The 24,767-nt window shown below is 45.8% G+C and overlaps 2 protein-coding genes across 3 annotated transcripts; one reads left to right on the top strand and one right to left on the bottom strand.

Annotated features, from left to right (window-relative positions):
* Window positions 1–2,072: 2,072 nt before the first annotated feature.
* SLC13A2 (solute carrier family 13 member 2) lies at window positions 2,073–17,375 on the bottom strand. Of its 2 annotated transcripts, none has more exons than XM_074557227.1 (12): window positions 15,649–17,375; window positions 11,303–11,431; window positions 10,833–10,969; window positions 9,476–9,696; window positions 8,338–8,515; window positions 8,012–8,134; window positions 6,840–7,061; window positions 6,600–6,697; window positions 5,877–5,998; window positions 4,567–4,728; window positions 3,579–3,716; window positions 2,073–2,831 (listed from the first exon to the last, which is right to left on the bottom strand). In XM_074557227.1, the coding sequence occupies exons 2-12, from the start codon at window positions 11,399–11,401 to the stop codon at window positions 2,700–2,702; spliced, it is 1,632 nt and encodes a 543-aa protein (XP_074413328.1). In that variant the 5' UTR covers window positions 11,402–11,431; window positions 15,649–17,375; the 3' UTR covers window positions 2,073–2,699. The 2 variants fall into 2 exon arrangements, with proteins under 2 accessions (XP_074413328.1, XP_014127209.2); XM_014271734.3 differs by lacking the exon at window positions 15,649–17,375 and adding an exon at window positions 14,463–14,894.
* Window positions 17,338–24,122, top strand: SLC46A1 (solute carrier family 46 member 1). The gene is made up of 5 exons (XM_005493660.4): window positions 17,338–17,755; window positions 18,175–19,027; window positions 19,374–19,457; window positions 20,358–20,514; window positions 21,021–24,122. The coding sequence occupies exons 1-5, from the start codon at window positions 17,510–17,512 to the stop codon at window positions 21,094–21,096; spliced, it is 1,416 nt and encodes a 471-aa protein (XP_005493717.2). The 5' UTR covers window positions 17,338–17,509; the 3' UTR covers window positions 21,097–24,122.
* The last annotated feature ends 645 nt before the right edge of the window (window positions 24,123–24,767 follow it).

Below are 24,767 nucleotides of genomic sequence, written 5' to 3' on the forward strand. Positions count from 1 at the left end.
GAAATTTGATCTCACAATGGGAAATGGAGCCACTCCTTGAGGGCAATATCTGGAAACATAATGGGGAGCCACCCTTCAAAGGTGATCCGGGTAATAATGGGGCTTAGAAACACTTTCTACCTGCTTTGCTTAGAAAATTATGAAAATTTTTAATGGTGTTACTGGTTTTTGCACAAGCACATTATATTTAGCTGTACCTCAACTGGTCCTGAGCTCAGACACACCCAAGGCACTAAACTGCCCAGTGCCACCACCACTGCAGGTGGAAACTGGGCATGGAATTCTCCTTGTGTCCTGTTTGTTCTTCTCTTCTCTTCTCTTCTCTTCTCTTCTCTTCTCTTCTCTTCTCTTCTCTTCTCTTCTCTTCTCTTCTCTTCTCTTCTCTTCTCTTCTCTTCTCTTCTCTTCTCTTCTCTTCTCTTCTCTTCTCTTCTCTTCTCTCCTCTTCTCTTCTCTCCTCTTTTCTCTCTCTCTTTCTCTCCTCCAGATTTTCACCCCTATTTTTTCTGGAATTTGGGCATTTTTACACCCTCTGAGTAACTTCCACTGCAGATAAATGTGGTAAATCTGTGCTCAGCCACGTTAATGAAGGTGGAACATCCAGAATTAATGCATTGGCCCCATGACACTCTGTGCTACTTGATGTCTCCCTCCTTTCTTCTTGAGATTGGCATAAAGATTGCACCTGTGCTCCTGCAGGTTCTTTATGCACACCACAGCCTCTGAATAATGTAGACTAATAGAAAAGACTTCAAAGAACCATAACAGAGTTTTAAAAGGGCTGGAAGGAGAGGCCAGTGGGAAATGTTATAAGAATTCCACCTTTCCTGCTTAGCTAAGCAGTAATTTAGGAGGACATGTAAAGTCTACGGGAGAATTTCAAAGAAAACAAAAAGCAAACAAAAGCAGAGCACACTGCCCTGATGCTGGAGACAAAGGGAGAGAGAAGGGAGAGGCTCCCAGCAAATCATCTGCTCCAGTTTGGCATTTTTTAAGTCCTCAGACAGACGGTGAGCAGAGTAATAATGAAAATATTTAGAGAGATTTGGGTGTTATTTGGTAGAGGTAAAAGCAGAGGGAAAGGAGAGTGGTGTAGCAGTGACCTGAGCAAGTCATTATGTGATTGAAATCTGTTACCCAGGAGCTCATTAGCAGCAGAGAACAAATGCCTTTCCTTCTGGAGCTGTGGATATTCTGCTGGATCTCTATCTCACATCAAATTAAAACTCTGTCAAAGCCACAGGAGGATTAACACCACCAGGCTGTTCTTTCCAAGACAGAGATTTCCACAGCCACTGGAACCATCAGTGCTGAGGAATTAATGACCAGCAGACACCAGAATTATCTGGATCTTTGGAACTGGAAAAAAACTGCTGCAAGTCAGTGAATTTGGACGTGTTATGAATCAAAATCACACTGCACGCTGCCCTTATCTCCTAATAATTAGGGTTAATAATATTTTTCTTTCTCTCTAATAATTAGAGAAAGAAAAATTAAAGATTTTGAGGAGAACATACTGTTTTAGAGTAAAATTCCCCCATTTTCACTCTCATGGGACCAGCGTGGAGATCCCACCAGAGTGGGGTTTCAGAAATGCACTTTGTGCACCATTGAAGCAGGAAACAACAGAACAAAGGTTTCAGAGCAAACTTCAGGGGCACACATTGAGCAACTGCTCTGCCTGAACCCAACCTCATTTATGGCACCAGGAGATCGTTTTGGCAAAGTGCTTTTGGACATTTTTCAGTTTGGGTCATTAGGAATTTATCTGCTACTGAAAGTCAGCTCCAGCAGAACAGGGGTGAGATATGGAACAGGATTACATAATAGGCTTTCACAAAGGAAAATCTTGGGCTGCACAGTCCAAGAAAATTTGACTCAGTAATAATAACAACATAATTGCTACTTTAAAGATAAGAGAAAATCAACTATGCTGATTTCTCTGATAATTTGAAGATATTGTAAATGAGAACATGGACAAGCAGTTGATACCTGGAGGACAGAAGCAGTGATTTATAATTAAAAAAATAAACTCTAGAAGGCAGGGATACATTAAAAAACACTTTAATTCAGTCATACATATTTTAGGACACAGGGATTCTCTCCTTTTCAAGGAAATGCCTTACCATGAACTTGCAGGCACCTGACATAAATAACACCGGGGTGGATGTTCTGGGAGAAAATTCATCTTTTACATTCCTAACAAGGGGACTGCAAATAAATATATTTCAAACGAGGAGGGGCTGACAGTGCTTTTTCTGTGATCACACAATACACAGCTTGCTGCCAGTGCCCACAGAGTATATAACAATCATGTACACCTTGAACATTTACACATATACAGGTGGAGAGCTGTGACAGCACAAAATCAGGAGCTCAGAGTCTTTCTCCCTTCTTTTCCCTATTCACACCTCTCTCTTATTTTCTTGCTGCAGATTTCAGACTTACTGAAAAAGCACTGGGGGCAAACACCCCTGCAGAGGCAGAAAACCTAAAGGCGGGAGGGCTGGAAAGCCAAAAATCACCTCAATCCTCCTACAGAACCCAACAGCAACCAGGCAATTTCACTGCTGCTACCACTGGGAGGATTTTGCTTGTCCTTTTGCACAGAAGAGGCTTTTCTCTAAAGCTGTGTGGGTGAGAGCCCTGCTCTCCCTGCAGCTCTGACAGGAGCACTCCTGGCTCTGTGCCCTGCCCAGGTCACAGGCAGGTCCCTGTCCTGTTGGCCCACGAGGGGAAGGTCTGCAGCTGGAACAGGGATGAGGCCCAGGTGTTGATGGCCAGGGTGATGGTCAGAACTCCCAGGATGTTGAGCACAAACCCAGCTTTGGCCTAGAATTGGAAAAGAGAAAGGTTGTTAGCAGCTCTGAGCAGTTTTTTTCCTTCCTTGATGGTTAGGATGGTTTGCATGGCTTGATTTTCCCTTTGGTGTGTTTTTTCCACCAAATTATATTTAAGTTGGTTTTCTTCACAAATATAATTTGTATAAAGGGAAAGGTTTCCATTGGATAAAACTCTTAAAACTAGGAGTCCCAAATTTCTTTTATTCCACTTCTCTTCTGACCTGGTATTTCTCTCTAATGCTACTTTGAATTTCTTCTTGGATCAGCATTAATGCATCGACCCATGTTATAACTTATGGAAGATATCAGGAGACATGGCACTGCTGTCCTTGCATCTTTAGTGACTTCTTCAGTCTCTAAAGACTCAAGAGGGCACCCAGTGAGATGTGCCAGGCTGTTCCCTGTCCCTGCAGAAGGACAGCTCAGGTGACAGGGCCCTTGGACACCCTCATGCTCTACATTTGGGTTTTTCCAAGCAGTGAGACATTGACAGCTCTTATTATAAAATCTTCAAAAGGCCCTGGCTGTTCTTTAAAGGTTCATTAGCACCTTCCTAAGATTTTCAGAGTGTATTAGAGACAGTGTGACCCTTCATTAATGCACACACATCTTCTTTCCACTTGACATAAGCCAGGCACACTGACTTTTCTAACTCTCCAAAAAGAACCAGCATCAGGAAAAGATCAAACCTAGGGGTGAAAATTCTGGGAAAAAAAGAGTTATTTTTTTTTCTCACCATATCAATAACCCTGAGCTGTCCATAGGAGAAGACAATGGCATTGGGAGGAGTTGCCACGGGGAGCATGAAGGCCAGAGATGCAGAGAGTGTGCAGGGCAGCATGACATAGAGAGGGTTGAGGCAAATTGCTTCAGCCTGTGCACAAAAAGAGAGCAGAGATGATGGGTTTGACACACAGAAATGCACAGAAATCTGGTTGTATTTGTCCATGTCAGAAGGCTCATTCTCCCCCAAACACTGCAGCCACTCATATTTTGCTGCTGCTTCAGGCACTTCCAGCATCTTTACACAGCAAATGCAAGAATTGATTTTGTGGTCAGGGCTTTGTATAAATGGATAAATAATGCTTATATTCAGCTCCAAACCCTGGCTTTGGATTGGTAAAGAACAAAATTAAAGCACCAGGGGAGGCAGGTGAAGCTGTGGAGGTGAGAGCTTTGGTTTAGGGGCTGGCTGGACTCTGTGGCCTATGCAAAAAGATTTTGGAGGAGCTCATTCCAGTTTCTGTCTGGAACCAGCCTTTCACTTTGCAGAACTCTGTCTGCCCCAGCAGCAGGAATCTCCTGTGGAAATGCAGAAGTCTGAATTAGGTCATGCTACCACCTTCAGAGGCTTCTGCAAGGCCTTGGTGGGGGTGAAATACAGTCATGGAATGTTGCAGGCAAGGAAATGCTGCTGCTGCTGTCTCCGTGCAGAACAAATTGGAAAAAACAAGTACAGCTGGCAGTGACCTCATGTTTAGGCCAGAAGGCAAAATCTTCATATGCCAGCGAATTTAATCCCTTTGCTTTTCCCCAGCAATGGTTCCAGAAAGGTTGAATAAGCATGGTGTGTGTTCCTGTGTGCACACACAGATTTTTGTTTCACCCTGATGGGATACAGGAACCAGTGCTTGGCTTTGCCAGCAAGATGGATCACTTTAATTTTGGCAACTGAGGAGCTGAAAGCTGTCCTTATAAGAATATTTTGACATGCTGGGACTCACCATAGAAGCCAGAATGGGGAGGAAGAGGGTGGTGGTGGCCACATTGCTGGTGCACTCGGTGAAGGTGGCGATGAGGAGGCACAGGAGGAAGGCAATGGCTGGGTGAGGGATGTTCTGCAGAGGGGTCAGCTTGGTGCCCAGCCATGCAGACAGACCAGATTCCTGCAGCAGAGCAGAGAGGGAGGCCAGGTTGGAGAGGGAAGAGCCACATCAGGGTTCTGGGGCAGCTCTCATGCCAGCTCAGCCCTCCCTCCTCAGAGCAGTTCTCATGCAAACTGCAGGAAAACACAGCCAGGGCTCACAGACAGGATTGTCCAGTCAGGTAAACAAAAAAACCCCAACATTATTTCCCATCCAAGGAATTGGAAAGTAGGAGATCCTGCATTTATATTGCACTATTGACAGCAAATAATTATTTCTCTGTTCAGATCATTACTTGTACATGATCAATATTCGAGGTGCTTTTTTATATATAAGCAAGGATATTTGAATTAATTTCCTAAAATATTTTAATATAAATCTTATCAGATGCTGTAGTGATTTAATGTCATTTCATCACATTGTCTGAGATCTTGATAAAACTGTCTGAATCCTTTCACACCCTTCATCCTTGTCAGTCACTGGGAAGGAGCAGCATCCTCCCTGTCATTCTGGCCTTTCTGCAGCAGCTTTTATATATTTGGTTAATTATTCTAGGAAAAAATTAAATTGATTCCTTAAATATTTCCTTTTCTAAACATGTACTTTTCAATTTTAATGTTGATCTTTGAATTCTAAACTGGTATTTCTGGGCACTTGAAGCCTTTTAGAATTTCTTTATTGTCTATAGATTTAAAAAATGGATTATCTGTTCCATCACTTAAATCATTACTGAAAAATAATGTGTGGCACTGGACGTGAAGTTTCTCTAGCATGCTCTACATTTCTCTTCTAATAGCTGAATTTAAATCCTATTTCCATAAATCCTTGGTTTGAAATACTTTGGAGACCCCTCCTGGGTGAATCATCTCATCGTGCTGGCTGCACCAATTACATTTTATTTAAAAGAAATTTTTAATAAATTTGTTTGGGGCAGTTTATTAATCAGCCACTTTTCTAGAAACACAGCCAGTGGTGCTGCCCTGATTGGCACGGGGAACAAGCAGGATGTGATGCCAGCGCTCCAAGGATGGTCCCAGTGCCAGGAGCTGGGGAAAAGGAGCATTTGATGCTCCGGGTGTGCCCTCTTGTGTCCTGGGAGAGCACGAGGAGCCGGTGGAGAAGGAGCCAGCCAGGAAAGCAGAGATCCCAGGTGAGCTGAGGGATGTTACCTCGCTGCCCTTGGCCAGGGCAAAGCCCCCTCCCAGCAGGAACACGATGTTCCAGGGCATCTTCTCCTGCACCACCTTCCAGTCCAGCAGGGGTGGAGGGGCCCGGAACTTTGCCCTGCCCCCTGGAACCCAGAAAAGAGATTTTGTGAAGCCACAAAAACCCCCAAAGAAAGGGAGAACTACTTGGGAGCTTGGTCTGAACATCAGGAATAACCTCTGTCAGCAAACTCTGGAATTATCTCCCGAAGCAAATGCTGGGAGCACCAGCAGCAATGGTTTTAAAACTTGACTTGCAAAAAGCTCTAAGGAATGATCTTTGCTGCTCCAAGAAGGTCAGTAGGAGGCAGGGAAGGGTGAGTTAAAGGTGTGGCAGCAGCTCCGGGTGTTTCTGTTTAAGTTGTGTGCTCCCTCCTGAAGATTCCAGCTTGGAATCCTTCACAAATGGGGATAACAGGGGACAGGAACACTGCTGGGATAAGAGTTTCCTAAGTAGTTAATGAGAAACTGATTAGTTGATGAGTTCCTGAATAGTGGATTAGTTTCCTCATAAAATTACGAGAAACAGAGATTTTTATGTCACATGTGTTTTGCCAAACCTTAAGCACACAGCTGGAAGAGCACTTTGAAGTGTTATTTAATATTTGAAATTTCTGTAAACACAAAATGTGAACATTTCCCACACACCTATTCAGTCAGCTGATTTTTGGTGCTTCAGTGACTCACCTGTTTGCTCTTGGTCTCTGTCCTGGTTGGAGAAGCCAGAAGGGAGGATGAAGAGCAATATTGAGATGAAGAGGGCGACTGTAGCATCAGTGACATAGCTGCAGGAGAGCAGGCAGGAGTTTAGGTAGTTAGTATTATATAATACTAATATATTAGTATATTAGCTGTGATTCCAGCTGGATAAAATCCAGCCTGTTCCACTTTTATTCCAAGTGAGGACGAGAAGGGGATGGATAATACCTTGTGTTATCTTTGTTGAAGAGAACTGTTGCCCAGCCTGGGATGAACCCAGGTTCTCTTGTAAACCACAACACCACCAGGAGAACGAAGAGGATTAAAACTTCTATTTCTGCAAAGCTCATTTTGCCCAGTTTCTTGCTCTCTTCCTTGATGATTTCATAGGCCTGTTTCTCCTTAGCCTTGGCAGCAGGACTGACACCACAACCAAAATTCTTCTTAAAACTGGAAGAAAATGGATGAGAAATATCAGAGAAATTTGCCAGGTATCCAGAGAGTTAAGAACCCAAATTTATTCTCAATCATAATGTCTTTATATGCATTTAAATATGAATATTGAAATTAAATATATTATAATTTGCAACCATGGTGAATAGGAGCTCATGTCTTGACAGGATGATCAGAAAGACAAGATGATCTTGTCCCTAAAAGCTCATTACTTTAATGTAAATAAGTGAGATATATGGATATGTGAGGAAAAAAAAATGCAGAATCACAGAATGGTTTGTGTTAGAAGAGACTCTAAATTCCATTTCATTCCAATGAATGGGAAGGGACACCTTCCACTAGACCAGGACAATGTTAATGTGATTGACAAGGCTGTTTGATCACTTTGCTAGGAAGTAAAGAGTTGCCAAGCTTTTTAAAATGACAGAAAATGAGAATTTGAAGGTGAAAAAGCATTTCAGGTGTTACAGCACTCTTTCCATGTAACATGAGGGAAGTTAGGATAACACAAAGATGAAAAGCTGAGTATTAAACAGGCAGGAAATGCAGGCTGGTTGTGTGGGGTGATGTGCTCCAGAACCAGCCCAGAACTAATCCTGTAGGTCTGAGGCAACCCTGGTCACAAAGGCATTTACAGCTCTCTGTGGAAATCAATTTCCTGCTTTGAGCACAGCAATCTCCTAGGACACGACAGCAATGCTGCAGAACAGGTCATGTGCACTCACAGCTCCCTGTTTTCATCTACAGGGCACATTTAGCTGGGATTTAATCAGATTCCTCAAAGGAAAAGCGCAGAATTTTAACAGGCACCAAGAGTGTGTTGTGGTCTCTGTTGTGTCAGGATTTTGCCACCTTCTGAGTGATTTTTCTCATTGATAAAGGATCACTGGTGTTGAATAAGTCCTGATCAGAGCCCCCAGGTGCATGGCAGGGCTCAGGGTACTCACTTGAAGCCCAGGTACAGGATCTGCAGCCAAATCCAGGCCAAAATCAGCAGCACCAGCATGGTGGGGAAGGCGAAGGAGAACCAGGAGGCAAAGTTGATGATGCCACCATTTTCTGGGAAGATGCTGGAAAATGCAGGTGGCTGTTAGCATCCAAAATTCCACACTCCCTTCTGTCATTCATTAATGAGCCAGAAAAGGGGAGGTTCTGTGGGGCCCACTGGGGAAGAGAAGCTCCCAGGAAAGGGACCAAAGTGACATTTTCCTTTCTCTGGGAGCCAGCTGGAGCAGAATGCTGCAGTTTGGAGGGTGTTTAATCCCAGACTTACTCATTAACTTGTCCTTGCAGCACCAGGTTTGGGGTTGTCCCAGTCAGAGTGGCAATCCCTCCAATGCTGGATGAGTAACAAATGCACAGGGACATTCCCTTGGACAGCTTCAAGTGCTTCTTCTCAAGCTCTTCTTTTCTCTTTCTCTCTTCCTCAATCACCACGACATGAGAATTACCTAGATCCCAAGGAACAGAAGAGCTGCAGGAGCTATGTTGGACAGGAGAAGGCCTCGGGCCTGCAGAATTTAATATTTCAAGGCTAGGACACAATGGATTCAAAGCTGAAGGAACAAAGTTCCTCATTTTAAAGCTGGCATTGTTAATTTTTTGACCTTCTGCCCGTTTTCACTGGTTGTCTTGACAGAGAGCAGTTTTTCAGAGGGGAATTTGAAATGTGTGCTAAAGTTTGACACTTCCTTGTGAATGAGGGCAATGTCTGAACTGCACATGGAGGGGAGTGAGGCAAAAATTCAGGGAATTGTAACAGATCTGGAGGAGCTGGGCTAAAAGGAGCTTTTCCTGCACCAGCACCTGTCTGCTGGCACTGAGATTTATGTTCAGAAACTCTGGAATCACCTCAAAAATGGGGACAGGGCAAGACAGCTGGTAAAGAGATATTCTTGCTTGATTGTGTACCTTTGGATTAGAAAGATCTTTTTAATCCCTAACCTTCCAGCTGGAAACAGGCCAGAAATTTTGCCTTGGGAATCCCCTATGATATGATAAGTTACACAGTGGATAATAATTGAACTGACATAAATATGCAGGGAAACAGCAAGCCTGATATAAAGGCTTCCCCTAGTGGAGAATTTGTACTTTTTTGGTCAGTTTGTTGAGTAGTTATGAGCTTTTTGTATTTTTGATTTAACTTCAGCCAAGTAGTAGTAGTAGTAGTAATAGTAGTAGTAGTAATAATAACTATAATAATAATAATAATAATAATAATAATAATAATAATAATAATAATAATAATAATAATGTGGTTTTGTCTGGTTCATGGAAGAGTCTCATCAGGGCTGTGTGGTGCAGTCAAAATGTTTTGGGGACAGTTTTCTTTTAGGATTTACTAGGAACTGCTATGACAGAAAGGCCATCCTCCATCACGATGAAGAAAAAGCCACTCCCAAGCCATTCACCTTTTTCCTCAGGCTCTTTGGAGCTCTCAGGTGACTTTTCCTGCAGCTCAAAGGCCTTGTTGGTGTGTTCAGACACCTGGTCAGTGGTGCCAGACTCTGCTTCTGACTTGTGCAGCTGCTCCATCACAGCCTGGGCGATGGGGACCATCATGGCAGTGGTGGCTGTGTTGCTGATCCACATGGACAGGAAAGCTGTCACCACCATGAAACCCATCAGGAGCCTGCAATGAGAAGGTTTGGGAAAGCTGGATCAGAACCCAGCCCTGCAGTGATCTTTATTTTTATTACAAACACTCAGCTGCAAATGCTGGGTTTGGAGAATGCTCAGCAATCCCCACCCAGCGTTTCCTCCTGCCCTGGTTTGCTTTGTGAGCGACCCAGTTAAGATTTAACATCAATTTCTCTTTTTCAAGCAATTTTTTGACATTCCTATGGCTAAGGATGTGGAAGCTGGTAGGCTGGAGCAAGCAGTTTATCCAGTCAGATCCTGGATCTGACATCCACATCATTCTCAGGAAGACATTTCTCAACAGCACATTTCAATGCATTACAATAGATTTTAAAGAGGGATTGCAAGCTGAATTTGATCCCAAATGGCAATCAGTTTAAGCCATAAGGAAGATGATCTCTTTTTTTTTTCCCTCTTGTTATTTTATCCCACCTCTATTATTTAAGATTCTCTTCTGACTCATCTAAAATTCTAATCCTGGTTTCGGTATTACTCTGTTATTTGTCTCAAAATTATTCTTTAGATGAGATGTAGATTATATATCAGATGAAAAAGGGTTTATCTTGTATGCATTTTTATTCTATTGCTTTGTAATTTCCTTCAGTATTCCCTCTTCTTATGAGCTGAAACTGATTAAACAGGGAGGTGCAGCCTGTGCATAGCTTAAAGTTCTAGTCTGGAAAACATTTGTTGTTTTCTAAACAAGCATCCTCATATTTTCTCTTCTCTGTGCAATCAGCAGCAGGCAGAGAGTCCACATTCTCTGTGTTCCAGCTGTGCTTTTTCCTGACTGTCCAAAGTTGTGCTCCTGGCCCAGCCTAGCAGCACCCTTCTCTTTCCAGTATTGACTCCCTTGTTGCTATTTCTCCATCAAAAAGCCTTTTGGAGTTAAAAAATAAAATAAAATAAAATAAAATAAAATAAAATAAAATAAAATAAAATAAAATAAAATAAAATAAAGACACACCAGGTGTGTAAGACCTCAACATTTGCAAGGCTTGCTCAGGCCCTAACTCACTTGGGCTGCAGGAAAGCATTTGCAGGGAAAGATTTGCAGATTCCCCTCAGAGATGGGGTCTAATGCCATAAAATCCTTCATCCCACAGCATTTCCACCCCTGACACTCACAGGGCTGGCCTGACACCCGTGATCAGCAGCACCCTCAGAGCCACTCGCTTGTGCAGGTTCCAGGTCTCGATGGCAATGGCCATCACCAGGCCCCCCAAAAAGAGCATGTTGGTGTCCTTCAGGTACTCCTGACACACCTGTGAGGTGGGAGAGGGGAGAAGGAAGAGTCACAAGAGAGGGGGACATTTTCTGAGGGAGTTCATTCCAAAGGCATTAGCAGGGAGTAACTCAGGGTTGCATCTGAATGGGGAATTTGCTTTGATTTCAGATTAGCAGCTCCACCCAGAGCTCACTCTGGGCTCATGCAAGGTCTACTCCATGGAGAAGACAGAGAATAATAATAATAAAGTTAAAATAAAATAATAATACTATCAATAACATAAATATAATGATGGTCACCATATAATCCTGGGGAGCAATCCCAGAATAAAAGCAGCTGACTGATTAATACACGGAGCAAGATCTCTTACTGTGGTTGAATCCATGATATTCATTAGTGGGAACAGCAGGACGGGCAGGAGAGCTGTGACAGCCAAAGGCAGAGCTTCTGTGCACCAGAAAAGTGCCATCACTATGATCACATAGCCACACAGTGCCTCCTGCCAGGGAAGGGGACAGCAATCAGAACACGCTGAACATCGAACCTGGGGCTTCTCCAAAGCCAAGGCCTCTTAATTACATCCACTGCCTGATAAAGGGATTAGATAAAAGGTTATTTCCTTTCCTATCTAGCCTCTGACCTCTGCAGATCCTAATCAAATGTCAAACTGTGCAGCAATCTCATCAGAGCTCTGAGGAGCAGATGAGGAATTCAGCGGGGGCAAAAATAGCACTGGGGAAAAGAAGCGTGGGTGACTTTGGACTTTCATGATAAGGGATTGGCAATCACTGAATAGGCTTCTTGATTGTGCTGATGGTGTTATATTCAGATATTCTGATTGTGCTGATGGTGTTATATTCTGTATTTATGTCCTTGAGTTGTAGAATCAGTTGCTGATCCCGTCAAGGTTTCTCCGCCTGTTTTCACACGGGCTGCAGGTCATGGCCCAGGTGAACCAGAGCTAATTTCAGCAGCTTGGACTCCTTGTACTGTAAATGCTTTTATAACTTTTCACTGGATTTTTAGCTTAGTAGAGACTTTGAAAGGCTGACTGGCAGACTGGTCACAGATCATTTCAGCTTCCACTGACTTTGTCTTGTTTGTTTGAGGAAAGTGAGATTCCCTGTTTCATGTCACTCTTTTTCTGAGGAAACCTTGATTTACTTCTGCTTTGGACAACCACTCCAAATTTCAAGTAAAAATGTTTAAGCCAGTCCCTGCACACTGAAAAGATTCAAAATTACTTGTCACAACAGTGGCATTTGGTTGGGTTGGGAAAGAAAGTAAGAGGAGGTTTTGGTGTCTTCTGTGTTTTGGAATTTGCACAATTGTGGGAGACACCAAAGCCAAAGGAGGAAAACCATGGATGTGTGGTCTTGGATAAAGGATGTCCACTAAAATATACTGCTCAGTATGAATGAACTGTAGTGATGCTTTTGGAGGTTGGATTACAGAGGATTAAAGCAAGGAGCTGGGATAATGGGTGGCAGGATTGAATCTGAGACTCTTGGGAACAGGCTCAGGAATTCTGAACGTGGTGTGGAGGTAACAGAGCTGTGAAGGGAAAGGATGAACAGGGAGCTGATCAGTTTGGAGGAAAGAAGACAGCAATCTAGGTGTGAATTATCAAAGCAATCAGGCTGAAGAAGTCTGAGAGATTCCCAAAGATACTAAAACATTCCTTTTTGAGCCTCATTTTTGAACGAGAGCATTAAGAATCTTAATTATTCATCCCAGTGATCACTGAGAACAATTTGCCCTTTTGACAATCCTTTTTCTCCATGTTTGTAATTAAAAGGCACAGATGGGTGCCTTTTGAGAGACCCTGGTAGAGCTTTGGGATGTATCTCATGGGCACAGTGCCATTGTCCTCCATCCTGCTGTGAACAGGCTTTCAGGCAAAGCTGGAAAAAGGGTTTCCCCAAAGTCAGACACCCTGTAAGGACACTCTTCTGCCTTTAAGCAAGATTTTTAGCATTGTTTGCCCTCAATTATAATAGCTCAGTGTCCAGTGCTATGTCATCTTAGGGCAGGTTAATAGATGAACAGAATAGAAAAAATGTGAAATTCCACCCTGTAGCTGCTGGCTCACACCACCAGCTTTTCCTGCTCAGCAGTGGCACAGTGCACAATTTAACCCAAAAAAACCCTTCTCAAAGGTTTCCTTAAGTGGCAAAGGAAAAGATCCTGGATGTTTTCTATTTTTGTCTGGTTGCTGACTGCATAGAAACCAGAGAGAGTAATTTTCAAAGAGCAACTGAACCAAGACTGCCAAATCACTCCACTGGTAGCTCCAAGGACTCACTGTATGTAACAATGTGAGTGAGTTTGAACTCATGGCCTCAGAACAAAAAAAAAAAAAAAAATCACTCTCTGTCTCCTTAGAACTTAGAACTTTCCTGATCCTGATCTCTTTTCACTTCAGTGACTCCTTTGCCTACTGAACGTTGACTAGCAAAAAAAGGGACTTCTTATTTTTCTTGGGTTTTTTTCTTGTTTTTTTTTTTTTTTTTTTTGACTTCCTGGTGAGCTTTTAAGTAATAATTTAAACTATTTTATTTACCTAGTGAGGGAATGAGAGCTGACCAGCTGCCACACTCAGAGCTGAGGTAGGTAGGAAGGGAAGGGTTAGGGAATTACAGAATGGAACTTGGAGAAGGAATCTAAACTGGGAATCAGCAGGGATTGGGAGGCAGAGACCACAGGGAAGAGTGAGGATTTGTTGAGAATCCAAAGAGAAGTGACAAGAGGGGCAGTCTGGGATGAGCTATTCTGTGTGCTGGGATTGTAAAAAAAGACCAGAGATCAGATCTTTCTGCATGAAGAGGCTGAGAGTGCAAGAAACAGTGAAGAAGCAGCAGAAGACTGGGAGTCTGTCAGCTCACAGCTCTCTCTTTAAATGATCAATACCCTGCAAATACCAACCCAGGTACTGCAGCTCCTGAGTCAACTTTTCCTGAAGGAACCCTAAGCCAGGTGTCCTCCAGAACTTGGTGTTTTAAATTTAAAATCCTTGTTTGGATTCTTGCAGAAATGAGTTAAAGCAAAACTGAAATGCGTGATATTTTCCTTTATGTATCAGAATGCCTTGTCTGTCTAAAAATGGCTTTTCTAAGCAGCAGTGACAGCAAGGAAAAAAATAAAGGAAGATGTGGACTGAACACTGTTAGAAAATGCAAAGGGGGATTAAAATTGAGCTTTAGGTGCACAGGAATATCTTAGTATATCTTAGATCCTAGTGCAGCATAGAAAGTCCTCATAGAAAGTCCTTTTCTAAATCAGCCAGATGCAAAGAAAGAGTCACAAAATCTCTCTCAGATCACTGAGTGTTCCTCTAGAAGATGCAACCACAGATGCAGCTCCTCATCCATCTATGCCCCACTGCTGTTTTATAGCCCCAATATACTCAGGAAAAAAAACAAAAAAAAAGAGATATCCAAGCAGCAGATGCAGAAAGAACCTCTTCCCCCTCGAAAAAAGCCACTCTGAGACTCTGGAGGCTTTGAAAGTGAATTTTAAAAATTCCTTACCTTGGTGGGCAGAACCAGGGGCAGAGGGAGAAACACCAGGGGTACCAGGACGATGATGAGGTATTTCCTGCAGGCCAGCACTGCCTGCCAGGAGAAAGCCATGGTGCTGGAGCTGGCCCAGTGCTGAAGGGCCTGGAATCTGCTCTTGGAGCCTATATAAACACCAGGGAATATTAACCATTGACCTCGGGAGATTGGGTGTTGTTTTTGGAACTGTAATCGGAGAAAGAAGGAAGCGAACAAAGAAGGGAGGAGACAGTAGAAGAGTGTCAGAGCAGGAACTTTCTGAAGGGAATCTTGCAGAAAGATGATAAATCTGGCGGAGAATTAATTCCTTGTGGAGCAAGCGGGTTTTTGAAAGCATGACCTGCACTTTTAAAAGTATAATATTGATGATTTGCTCTTTCATAATGACCTCTTTGAATAGGTGCTGTTATTCCTCCTGGTAAAAAAAAAAAAAAAATAAACTGCTCCCTCCAAAACAGGTTGAAAAATAATTTCAATTTTCAAAGAATATGGGGGAACACTGAAGATAGCACCGGTAATGCTCAAATACATGGATTAGAAACACCAGTGTAAAATGTTATATAAAGATAATTGTTTATGATGTTTATGTTTGTTCACTGAAAAATTCACTTTGAGTAGCAAAACCCACTGGTCAGAGCTGCTGTCACCATCAAGTCCCCAAACAGAAAGGGACTGACAGTCCTTACCTTAGGTCTTAGTGGATTAGGAAACACTTGGCTACTGGAGATCTCTTTGCAAACACTGGGTTATTTTAAATTTTTTCCCACATTTTTGATCTTGCAGATTTATAGGCACAGCTTTGGGAACTAGCAGGCTGTATTGGGGATGGGGAAAATTAAGAAGAAAAAGGTGCTACAGGGAAATTAGCAATGATTCTTGTCCCAGTTGCAGGCAACTTCCAAAATACAGGCTGTGAATCACTAGATTCTAGACATTAACAGGAATAGTACTAAACATTTTAAATCCAAAGGGTTAAATTAATAAAAGTAATAATACAATACAATAATAAAATAAATAAAATAAATTAAGTCCAAAGGGTAATTTCTTATTAATGCCATGTTGATGGCTTTATTAAATCATCCAGGTCCATTCCCCAGCTAATGATGATAACATTTCCATTTGATTGCTATAAATCAGCTTGGTACTGTTTATATCTTACTCGAGAGAGACAAAGGGAAGCACAGCCACCGGGTCATCTGATGTCAGCTCCACAAAAAGCTTCTGCTGTTTCTGCCTCTTCCCCCTTTTCTGCCAGGGCTTGTTTTCTCTCAAGAATGTGCTAATGATGGAAAATCAGCTGCCAGATTTGCAAGGTGGACTTGGGCACATTGCTCACAACAAACAGCATCGCGTTTCTTGGTGCCAACCCTGAGCTTCAGCATCTCACCCATGGTACATAAAAAAATGAGAAAGAGATTTCAAGTTAATTCTGTTCCCCCACATCTTGCATCCATTAAATGTTTAATTACTGCCTGACAAGGTGCAGTGACAGCAGGCAACAGCAAGGTCGTTTTTCTGCTTTTTACTCTTATGCCCTAAGGCTGTGATGGAAATCTAAAAGAACATCTCGTTTTTGTATCTCTGCAACACAAATGTTGGCCTCCAGCTGCAGCCTCATTTATGGAGTGTCGATACCAATGCGGAAGGGCCTCAGCTGAAGAATTGTGCCTGTCCTTTAAAAGCAGCAGCTCCACAGAGATGGTGGCCACTGTCATGTGAGTCACAACACTTTCAAGGACGCTAGAAACGAGTTCTAGAAGTGCTTTACTGCAAAATGAGTGGTTTACATCTTGTCCAAGTTTTCCTGTGGCCCATGAGCAGCTCGGTGCTGTCAGAGGAGCGAGGCCAATTTACATTATTTTGATACTGCTCCACTTTATATAAACAGGTTAAATCAATACTCTGAATTGTGTGCTTTGAATTTCAAGGACAACTTGGTCTTTGCTTCCTGATCTGCTCTTTGAGGCAGCCAAACCTCACAGAAAAGCAAACAGCACAGCCAAACCCTTCTTTATTAACTGAGTTTCTAAGATATTTTGTTCTTTATAAAATGCAGCATTTTCTAACACACTGTGAATTAATAGAAGTGATTGTATATTGCTAAACGCAGTATTTTGCTGATCTTAGTGCAGTTAAAGTGTTGATTTTTGTTTTGCCTGGGTTGTTGAGCCTGCAGAACACTGAGGGGAGCCTTCATGGCATCCTGCAGCTTCTTCATGAGGGTGTTGGAGGGGCAGGGGCTGTTCTGTGCTCTCTGGTGACCAGTGACAGGACCCGAGGGAGCAGCACGAAGGCATGTCAGGGGGTTTTGGCTGGATATTAGGAAAAGGTTTTTCATCCAGAGGGACACTAGCACAGGCTGTCCAGGTAAGTGGTGGAGCCCCATTCCTGCCGGTATTAACTGCGTGAAGGTGTGGTGGCACTTGGGGACACGGTTTAGCGGTGGCTTTGGCCGTGCTGGATTAACGGTGGAGTCGATGCTGTCAGGGGGCTTTTCTCGCCTCGAAAATGACACGATTTGTGGAACATCATCCCCTGAGAGCTGCACCTTTAGCGCCGGGCTCGCTGCAGCGCCAGCGCCGAGGGGTCTCGGCAGCCCCCGCGGTCCCGGCGGAGGGAGCGGAGCCGGTCCCGTTATGGGCAGAGCTGAGCCTGGACCGTTCTGAGCGGAGCCGAGCCGGTCCCGTTCCGGGCACAGCGGAGCCTGGACCGTTCTGAGAGAAGCCGTATTAGTCCCGTTGCGGGCGGAGCCGAGCCAGTCCCGTTCCGAGCGGCGCAGAGCCAATCCCGTCCCGTAAGGAGCCAAGCCAGTCCCATCCCAAGAGGAGCAAACCAGTCCCGTTCCGGGCGGAGCCGTGTCAGTCCCATCCCGTGCGGAGCCGAGACAGTCCCGTTCAGGGCGGAGCCGAGCCAGTCCCGTCCCGTGCGGAGCCGTGTCACTCCCGTTCCGGCGGAGCCGTGTCAGTGCCATCCCGGGCGGAGCCGTGTCAGTCCCGTTCCGGCGGAGCCTCCGCCCCGCCATGGCCGCCATGGCCGCTCCGCCGCCCGCCGACCCCCCGGCGCCCCCGGGCCGGCGCCGCCTGTCGCTGCCCGCCGTGGAGCCGCTGCTGTTCCTGGCCACCCTGTCGCTGGGGCTGCAGGGCCCGCTGGCCACCCAGTACCTGTGGGACCGGCTGGGGGCCGAGCACGGCTACAGCAACAGCAACAGCACCGACTCCTCCTCCGGCTGCGGGGACGGCAACGCTACCGCCGACCCTCTGCGGCAGGTGGGGACACCGGGGGACACGGGGGGACCGGAGAGCCCTGGTGTGGATGAAGAGCTCAGGGGGAGAGCCCTGAGCGGAGGCACGGGATGGATGGGAAGCCAGGGGGAAAGACGGGTCCTTGGGGTTGGGTAGCCCCGGAGGGAGCGGGGGGCTCAGGGTGAGCAGGAGATCCCAGGGGAGAGGGAATCTCTGAGGGAGCAGGGGAGGAAAGGTGCCCTGGGGAACAGGGAGCCTCAAGGGGAACAGAGAGCTTGAGGGGAGCTGAGAGTCCCTGGAAGCAGAATCAGGAGGGAACGTGAAGCCCCGAAGGGAGCAGGGAGCCCTGAGGGGAAGGGGAGTGTAATGGAAGCAGGGAGCGCCAGGAGTGGGGAGCCCGGTGGGTGCTATCGGATCTCCTCAGTTGCCTGTGTCTCCTGCAGGAGGTGGAAGCTCTGGTGTCCCACTGGAACCTCTACATCAACCTGGGAGGTTTCTTCGTCAGCCTCTTCTCCGTGACCCTCCTCGGCGCGTGGAGCGACAGCGTGGGCCGGCGCCCGGCGCTCATCCTGCCCGCAGCAGGCATGGCCCTGCAGACAGCCATCTACCTGCTGGTCATGTACCTGGAGCTGCACGTCGCCTTCTTCCTCCTGGGACGCATCCTGAGTGGCCTCACGGGCGACTACAACCTGATCCTGGCCGGCTGCTTCTCCTACGTGGCCGACACCAGCGAGCGGCGCGCGCGGACGTTCCGCGTGGCCATCCTCGAGGCCTGCCTGGGCACCGCGGGCATGGTGGCCAGCATTGGCGGCGGCCAGTGGCGCAAGGCCCAGGGCTACATCAACCCCTTCTGGCTGGCCTTTGCTGCCAGCCTTGCTGCCACCCTCTACGCCGCGTTCTTCCTGCGGGAGTCGGTGAATCAGAAGAGGGAGGCCAAGCTGTTCACGCTTAGCCACTACAAGGCTGTGTTCAGACTGTACACGGCCCCCGAGCAGCCGAGCTCCAGGTGGAAGCTGGCTCTGTACTCCCTGGCTTTCTTTCTGATTGTCACGGTGCATTTTGGAGCCAGGGACATCTACGTGTTGTATGAGCTGGGCTTCCCTCTGTGCTGGGCTTCTGATCTCATCGGGTACGGCTCGGCCGCCAGCTACCTGGCGTACCTGAGCAGCCTGGCAGGGCTGAGGCTGCTGCAGCTCTGCCTTGAGGACACCTGGGTGGCAGAGATAGGCTTGCTCTCCAACATTGCTGGGCTGGTGGTGATGTCTCTTGCTACCACAACGCCACTGATGTTTACAGGTGATGCTGAGGGCTGAAATCCCTGTTTCTGGTAGTGTGCTTCACGGGGAGTTCAGGCATGTGAGGGAGTTCTGCCTTGTGCACCAACAAAACTGTGCCTTGCTAAGGGCAGCATTGTCAAAACACTGAATTTGTAAGTGCATCCATGTAGTTCCTAGAACATTAGGCTTCCCAGAACTGTATTATACTGCACACACAGACCAAAGTGCCTTATGAGATCCAGGAGGGGGAACTGTGTTCAAATATAGCAGGGAGAGACTGCCAGCAGCTGCAGATCTCTGGGGCTGACTTGGGAGGCTTCTTTTTTCAGGTGAGCTTTCCCTAATGTGCTGTGTCTTGCTCACAGGTTATGGAATTCTGTTCCTTTCCATGGCAGCCACTCCAGTCATCAGATCCAAGCTCTCCAAGCTGGTCAGTGAGACAGAACAAGGTAAGGAGTTAACCACTGTGCTTAATCCAGATCCTGAAACACTTTTTTCTTGAAATATTGAAACCAGACTCCTGTGCCCCTGCATTCACCCTCAGGCCCAGGGTAATTTTATTTTTTTTCCCCCCAAATAATTGTCGTTCTTTGATTCAGACTCGCTGCATTTCCAAAATGAGAACAAAGGAAGAAAAGCAGGAGTAGTTCATTCATCCATACATTCATTTCCAAAACTTTTACAGGGAGCAAGAGTTAAAATGGATTATATAACTAGGAGAAAAGAGTAATTCTCCTGACCATAACTTTCCTCTGTAGATCAGTAACAGTGGGGAGAACCAGGTGCTGTTGGAGGGTTGTATCATTGACCACGGTGAAAGATCATGGATAACCCACAGGAGGAGCTTGTTTGCCTTTTGTCCAGTTCTGTGTTTGGAGGGTTTGCACTTGCTGTGAAACACAGCACAGGAATGTCTCTGGGGCCGATGGGGAGGAGGGAATCTGGGTGGCAGTAATGGAGAGGTGATTTTGCAATACTCAGCTTTCTTATTTTGGGACGGCGATGGCACGTACAGCGCATTTATGGTGCTAAATCTTGTGCTGTACTTAATGTTTAACAAGTGATAAGAGGTGCCCTGGCCTGGAGCATTTACAATCCAGCTGATATAATGTCCTGGCCATCTCCTGATACAAATCCTGCAGGCTGGTGAGGTGGTCATGGCCACAGCCTGGACATGCCAGGCCAGCCCTGTCCCACCTTACCACGCTTGATATTCACACACTTTTCTGATGGCAAGTGCAAACCCTTGGAAAGATTGGCAGCATGCACTGAGGGTGATGTGTTACAGCTGTTTACAGGCAATAACCGCCTGTCTATCTTATCATTAACCTCTTATCTCTCTTTTCCAGGTGCTCTCTTTGCTTCTGTTGCCTGCGTGGAAGGGCTGTGTTCACTTGTGTCTACAGGAGTGTTCAACTCTCTCTACCCTGCCACCTTGCACTTCATGAGGGGATTCCCATTTCTCTTTGGGGCTATAATCCTCCTTATTCCAGCAGCTATCCTTGGGTAATTTACTTCAAAAGTCCAAAATTTGCCATGCAATGTCATATGGAAAATACTGTGTTATTCTTAGGATAGAAGCTGGCAGTTTTTTAAGGCACATTTTCAGTTCTGGTTATGAGAGGGTGTCAAAAAGAGGTGTAGGTCATTTCCTTTGGAATCTGAATCCTAGGGATAAACCTGCCAATATTCAAAGTGCTCCAAAGCCTCACTGCAGCCTCAATGGAATCCAAAATCTGGAATTGAATTTGAAAGTTCTTCATGGTAGAGATGGAGCTCTCTCAGCAGTCTCTCTTCCTGTAATTTCTTTAGTAATTGAAGCAGAAGTTTTGTTGTGATAGAAAACAAATCCCCTGGTAGGTTCTGGGAGAGGGAATGTATTTGGATTTGCAGAAGTGCAGCAGTTCCTGGCAGGGTCATATTATTTTGTTCCTCTGAAACTTTTAAGATTCACTCAATTCAGCAACATCCTCATTTGACTTTGGAAGCTGAAACTGTTCATTCTTTTCTAGGTGGATACAAATCTGGGATTCAAAACACGACTACAACCACTTCCAAGAGGCTTCCCTGACCCCCACAAAAGACTGAATTCAACGCCAAGGAATTGGCCAGCACTGCAGTGTCCACCTGAACACTGCACTTCATTCTTCCCTCAAAGGACTGATCAGTGTGGGAGGGACACTCTGCTTGTCCTTACTGACTTTTAAATGCCAAATAATTGGAAATCACAGGAGGAACTTGATTTGGAGCTGTGAATGGCTCCTCTGTGTTGTGTTCGCTCATCTGTCAGAGAAAACTCAAGAGACCCCAGTGCCAATCAAGCTGTTGAGGGCCTTTTGCAAAGCTGCTTTGTGGTTTGGGGTTGGTGGGGCCAGAAGGCTCTGCCCTGCTTTTAGTGGGGAGAGAGGACTGAGTTCTGCTGTAATTGCTGAGCATTTTCCCCTCAGGGTATTCCAGTGTGCAGGGATGAGCTGTTGGTGTGGGTGAGGCACAGGCTGCACCAGAGGCACCCAACAGTGTCCTGTGCTCCAAATCATCACATTGCCAGTAAAAACCCAGAAAATGTGACATGCCAGACCACAAAACTCCTTATGGAGAGGGGCGGTTTAGCACAGGAGTGCTATTGCTGTCCTTACTGACTGAACCAGCTTTAGTTGTGCAAGTCAGAGGTGTCCTAAGAAGAGGATCTAATTCATGAAGTGTTGGTGGAAGTGCCAGTGCTATGTCCTGCCTTGTCTGCAGCTCAGCCCAGGATCTCAGAGGTGGTTTTGAGAAGTAACAGATCATCTGAGAATACTGCAGGGCCAGTAGAATAAATCCTGGGTTGGGAGGGACCCACGAGGATCCTTGGAGCAACTCCTCTAGGTGCCTTAATTGACAGTGGCCAAAAGCTATGGAGAAAATTGTCAGAATTGTTCCCCTCTTACACTGCAGATCTGAGCCCCAATCATGTGAAATCCTTGCTGTGCTGATCCAGAGCCCTTCCCCAGCAAGATGGGGACAGGACTAGTGTCTTTAAGATTAATCTTTTTTGTTGTATGTGGCATATTCTTGTGTTAATGACCTCAGTGCTGCTTGTCCTGGGATCTCTTGGTGCCAGCAAGCAAACTCCATGTCCATGGTACTTAAATTGTTCTTTCCAAAGCATTACCTGTGTTGCTGCAATCCTTTTTTTTCTCTTCACTGTGCCATAAACCAGCAGTTCTGTGTACACTGCACTGCACATGCTGTTCAGGTACATGCAGTAATGACTTTCCTGTTACTTTCAGATTGAATAAAACCTCCATGCTCTTTTATGGTTCATAAAACTCTGGATATCTTGTGCAGCTGTTGATATTGTTTGTCCTTGACTCGTTGGAGGTTTGTCTCCATTATTTTACCTCTCAGTCCTTTATTGAAGACTGCAGTAAAAAAGGAGCAGCAGGAATTTATCTGTCTCATGGAGAATGAGTGTGTGAAAGTGAAAAGTCAGGGAAGATGCAGGTTTGGGACTTGCCATCAGCCAAAACTTGCTTTTTCTGACCACCAGAGTAAAGCTTGCAGGAGAGCTTTGTCCGAAACCTGTCCTTCAGTGTGCAGAAAATGTGAAATGTTTTAACCCAGCTTTGTCCCTGTGCATTGGGAGTTTGTGGTAAAAGCAGAGAAGCAGGGAGGCTCGAAGAACTCGGCATTATGCCACCTGCCCCAAGCAGTTCTGCCAGGGCAGGTTGGAGTTACAGGTCTGACAGCTGGGCTCAGCCTGGAATTGGCCTCCCTGAGGAACAGGGCATGCTGTGAACGTTGCAGTAGATGTTTGTGGCTGAGCTGATTGTGAAGTGAAGCCCTCTCCACCCCCTGGGTGCCAATTCAGCTGCTCAGAGTTGTGCAGGGAGGTGAGACCTGGCTCTGCAGGGGGACACATTCAATGGCAGCAATTATGCCTAATTAAAAAAATTAGACCAGAGTTTTTCTGGGCCACCCTCCAAGAGTTGCAACAGTGGAGCCATGGCTGGTGAGAGCAGGCAGAGTCCCTGGGGGTGCAGGGCATCAGTCCATGCAAAGGTGAGTGGGAAGTGAGGGGTTCCTGCAGGAATCCTGCTTGGGAATGTCAGTTCTGCTTTGTGGTGGCAAGTGTGAAAAGCCTGCAGGGAGAGAAGCACGTGATGCAGAAAGAGGAAGGGATTTAAAGTAAAAACCAGATTTATTAATAATGCCTGATTGATTAACTCCAAACACTTCTGACGTGGCAGAGCAAAGGAATGAGGGAGGGTGAGGGCAGAGGAATTCATTTCCTTGGGTCTGCTCCAGCTGGAAGGGGCTGGGTTTGAGATGCTTTGCCAGAAGCAGGGCAAGTTCATTAAGGTGAAGATAATGATGGGGGAAGCAGGAGGAGTCACAGTCCAGGCAGCTGGAGCAGGAGATGGGATCTTGTGTCAGGTGAGACACCTGAGCTGTGGAGAATGAGTAAATCTCCCCACTGAGTGCTGGGTGAGGGGGCTGATTGCTACAGAGCTCCTGGGAAACAAGACACAGTCACTCACCAGATTATTGCAAGGAGGAAAATCCTTAGAACTGTTAGTGTGGGGCTCCTTCAGTGGCCATGGAGGCCCTGACATTCAGTTTCTGAAGGCTTTTCCCTGAAGCAGCTCACAAGAGGCTTTTATCCTTGGGCAGATTCACCTTTGGGCTCATCTGCTGCCTCCTTGTTATTTATTCTGGAGATTAGATGGATTCTAATTCTGATGAATGCTGGGCAAATATGGCTATTAACCTTTCACTGGAGAGCAAAGATGCCATTAACTGGGAGCTGATAAGAACTATCCATAAAGCACCAGAATTAACTCTTTTTTTTTTTCTGCCCCTGATATGTTTGTGGATCCAAGCTAAAAGAAGAAAGTGTTTGTGTTCCTGACAGTTAAAGCAGAGCTCCAGGGAGAGCCAGGAGGAGGACAAGCTGGCTGAGACTCCTTGTTACCTCCTGAAAAAGTTGAGTTCTTCTTGAGCAAGGATAGGAAGAGGAGCCTGTTTGTTTTGCAAGGTGATTCAGCAGCCTGGAGTGTGGAACACAGGGATTTGTGTCAGGATGCCCATAGTTCCTCACCAGACACTGATGGTCCTGGAGCATCCGTTGCCAGCCCTTTGCAAAAACTCCACTTTTCCTGGATATTTTAAGGTGAGGAGCTGCAAAAAGCCCAGGTGGGTGTTGAGAAGAGGTTGATAGGAAGAAGCAAGTGCTGCTTGGAATTGCATCCAGCAGTGAGCAGGGACAGCCCCAGGGAGCTCAGGCAGGGCTGTGGGGGTGTGGTGGTCAGCAGAGAGATTCACCAGCTCCTGCTGAAGGCACAGACCACAGGAGCAGGATAAAATACAGCTGTGGAGCAGGATAAAATACAGCCACAGTGTGGAATAACTCCACAAGCACAGCAGTTAGCATCTTCCCTGCATGGATTTCAAGTTTTCCAGGGTCACAATCCAGCCTCCAGTGCCCTGGAAATACAGACCTGATAAAGTGGTGAAGCTGAAACTTCTGATGGAGGCAAGGAGGGTATTTTAAAAGCACTTTTTGCAGGAATCCTGCAGAAGCTTCACGTGGTCTAACCCCAAATTCCCACTGCCAGAGGTAAGAGCACAAAGTGGTTTTGCAGCACTGAGAGGTGGAAGTCCTTTGAGGAGGGAAGCAGCTCTTGTGATAAAGGGACATTGCTGGGAAAGATAAAGCACTTCAGGAGGCCCCTGTGGGTTATCTTTCCCAAACACAAAGATTTTGTTAGGGCTTAATT

This window comes from Zonotrichia albicollis, chromosome 22 (assembly GCF_047830755.1).
Source record: "Zonotrichia albicollis isolate bZonAlb1 chromosome 22, bZonAlb1.hap1, whole genome shotgun sequence".
Taxonomy (NCBI): Eukaryota; Metazoa; Chordata; class Aves; order Passeriformes; family Passerellidae; genus Zonotrichia; species Zonotrichia albicollis.

Excerpts from the sequence above, each read along its gene's own strand:
- SLC13A2 (XM_014271734.3), bottom strand. The coding sequence starts at position 14,564 with ATGGCTTTCTCCTGGCAGGCAGTGCTGGCCTGCAGGAAATACCTCATC. Across the intron at positions 6,698-6,839 it reads TTCAACAAAGATAACACAAG|CTATGTCACTGATGCTACAG; the intron begins GTATTATCCATC and ends GCTCTCCTGCAG. Across the intron at positions 4,729-5,876 it reads CCCTGGCCAAGGGCAGCGAG|GAATCTGGTCTGTCTGCATG; the intron begins GTAACATCCCTC and ends GCTCTGCTGCAG.
- SLC46A1 (XM_005493660.4), top strand. The coding sequence starts at position 17,510 with ATGGCCGCCATGGCCGCTCCGCCGCCCGCCGACCCCCCGGCGCCCCCG. Across the intron at positions 17,756-18,174 it reads CCGCCGACCCTCTGCGGCAG|GAGGTGGAAGCTCTGGTGTC; the intron begins GTGGGGACACCG and ends TGTCTCCTGCAG. Across the intron at positions 19,458-20,357 it reads GGTCAGTGAGACAGAACAAG|GTGCTCTCTTTGCTTCTGTT; the intron begins GTAAGGAGTTAA and ends TCTCTTTTCCAG.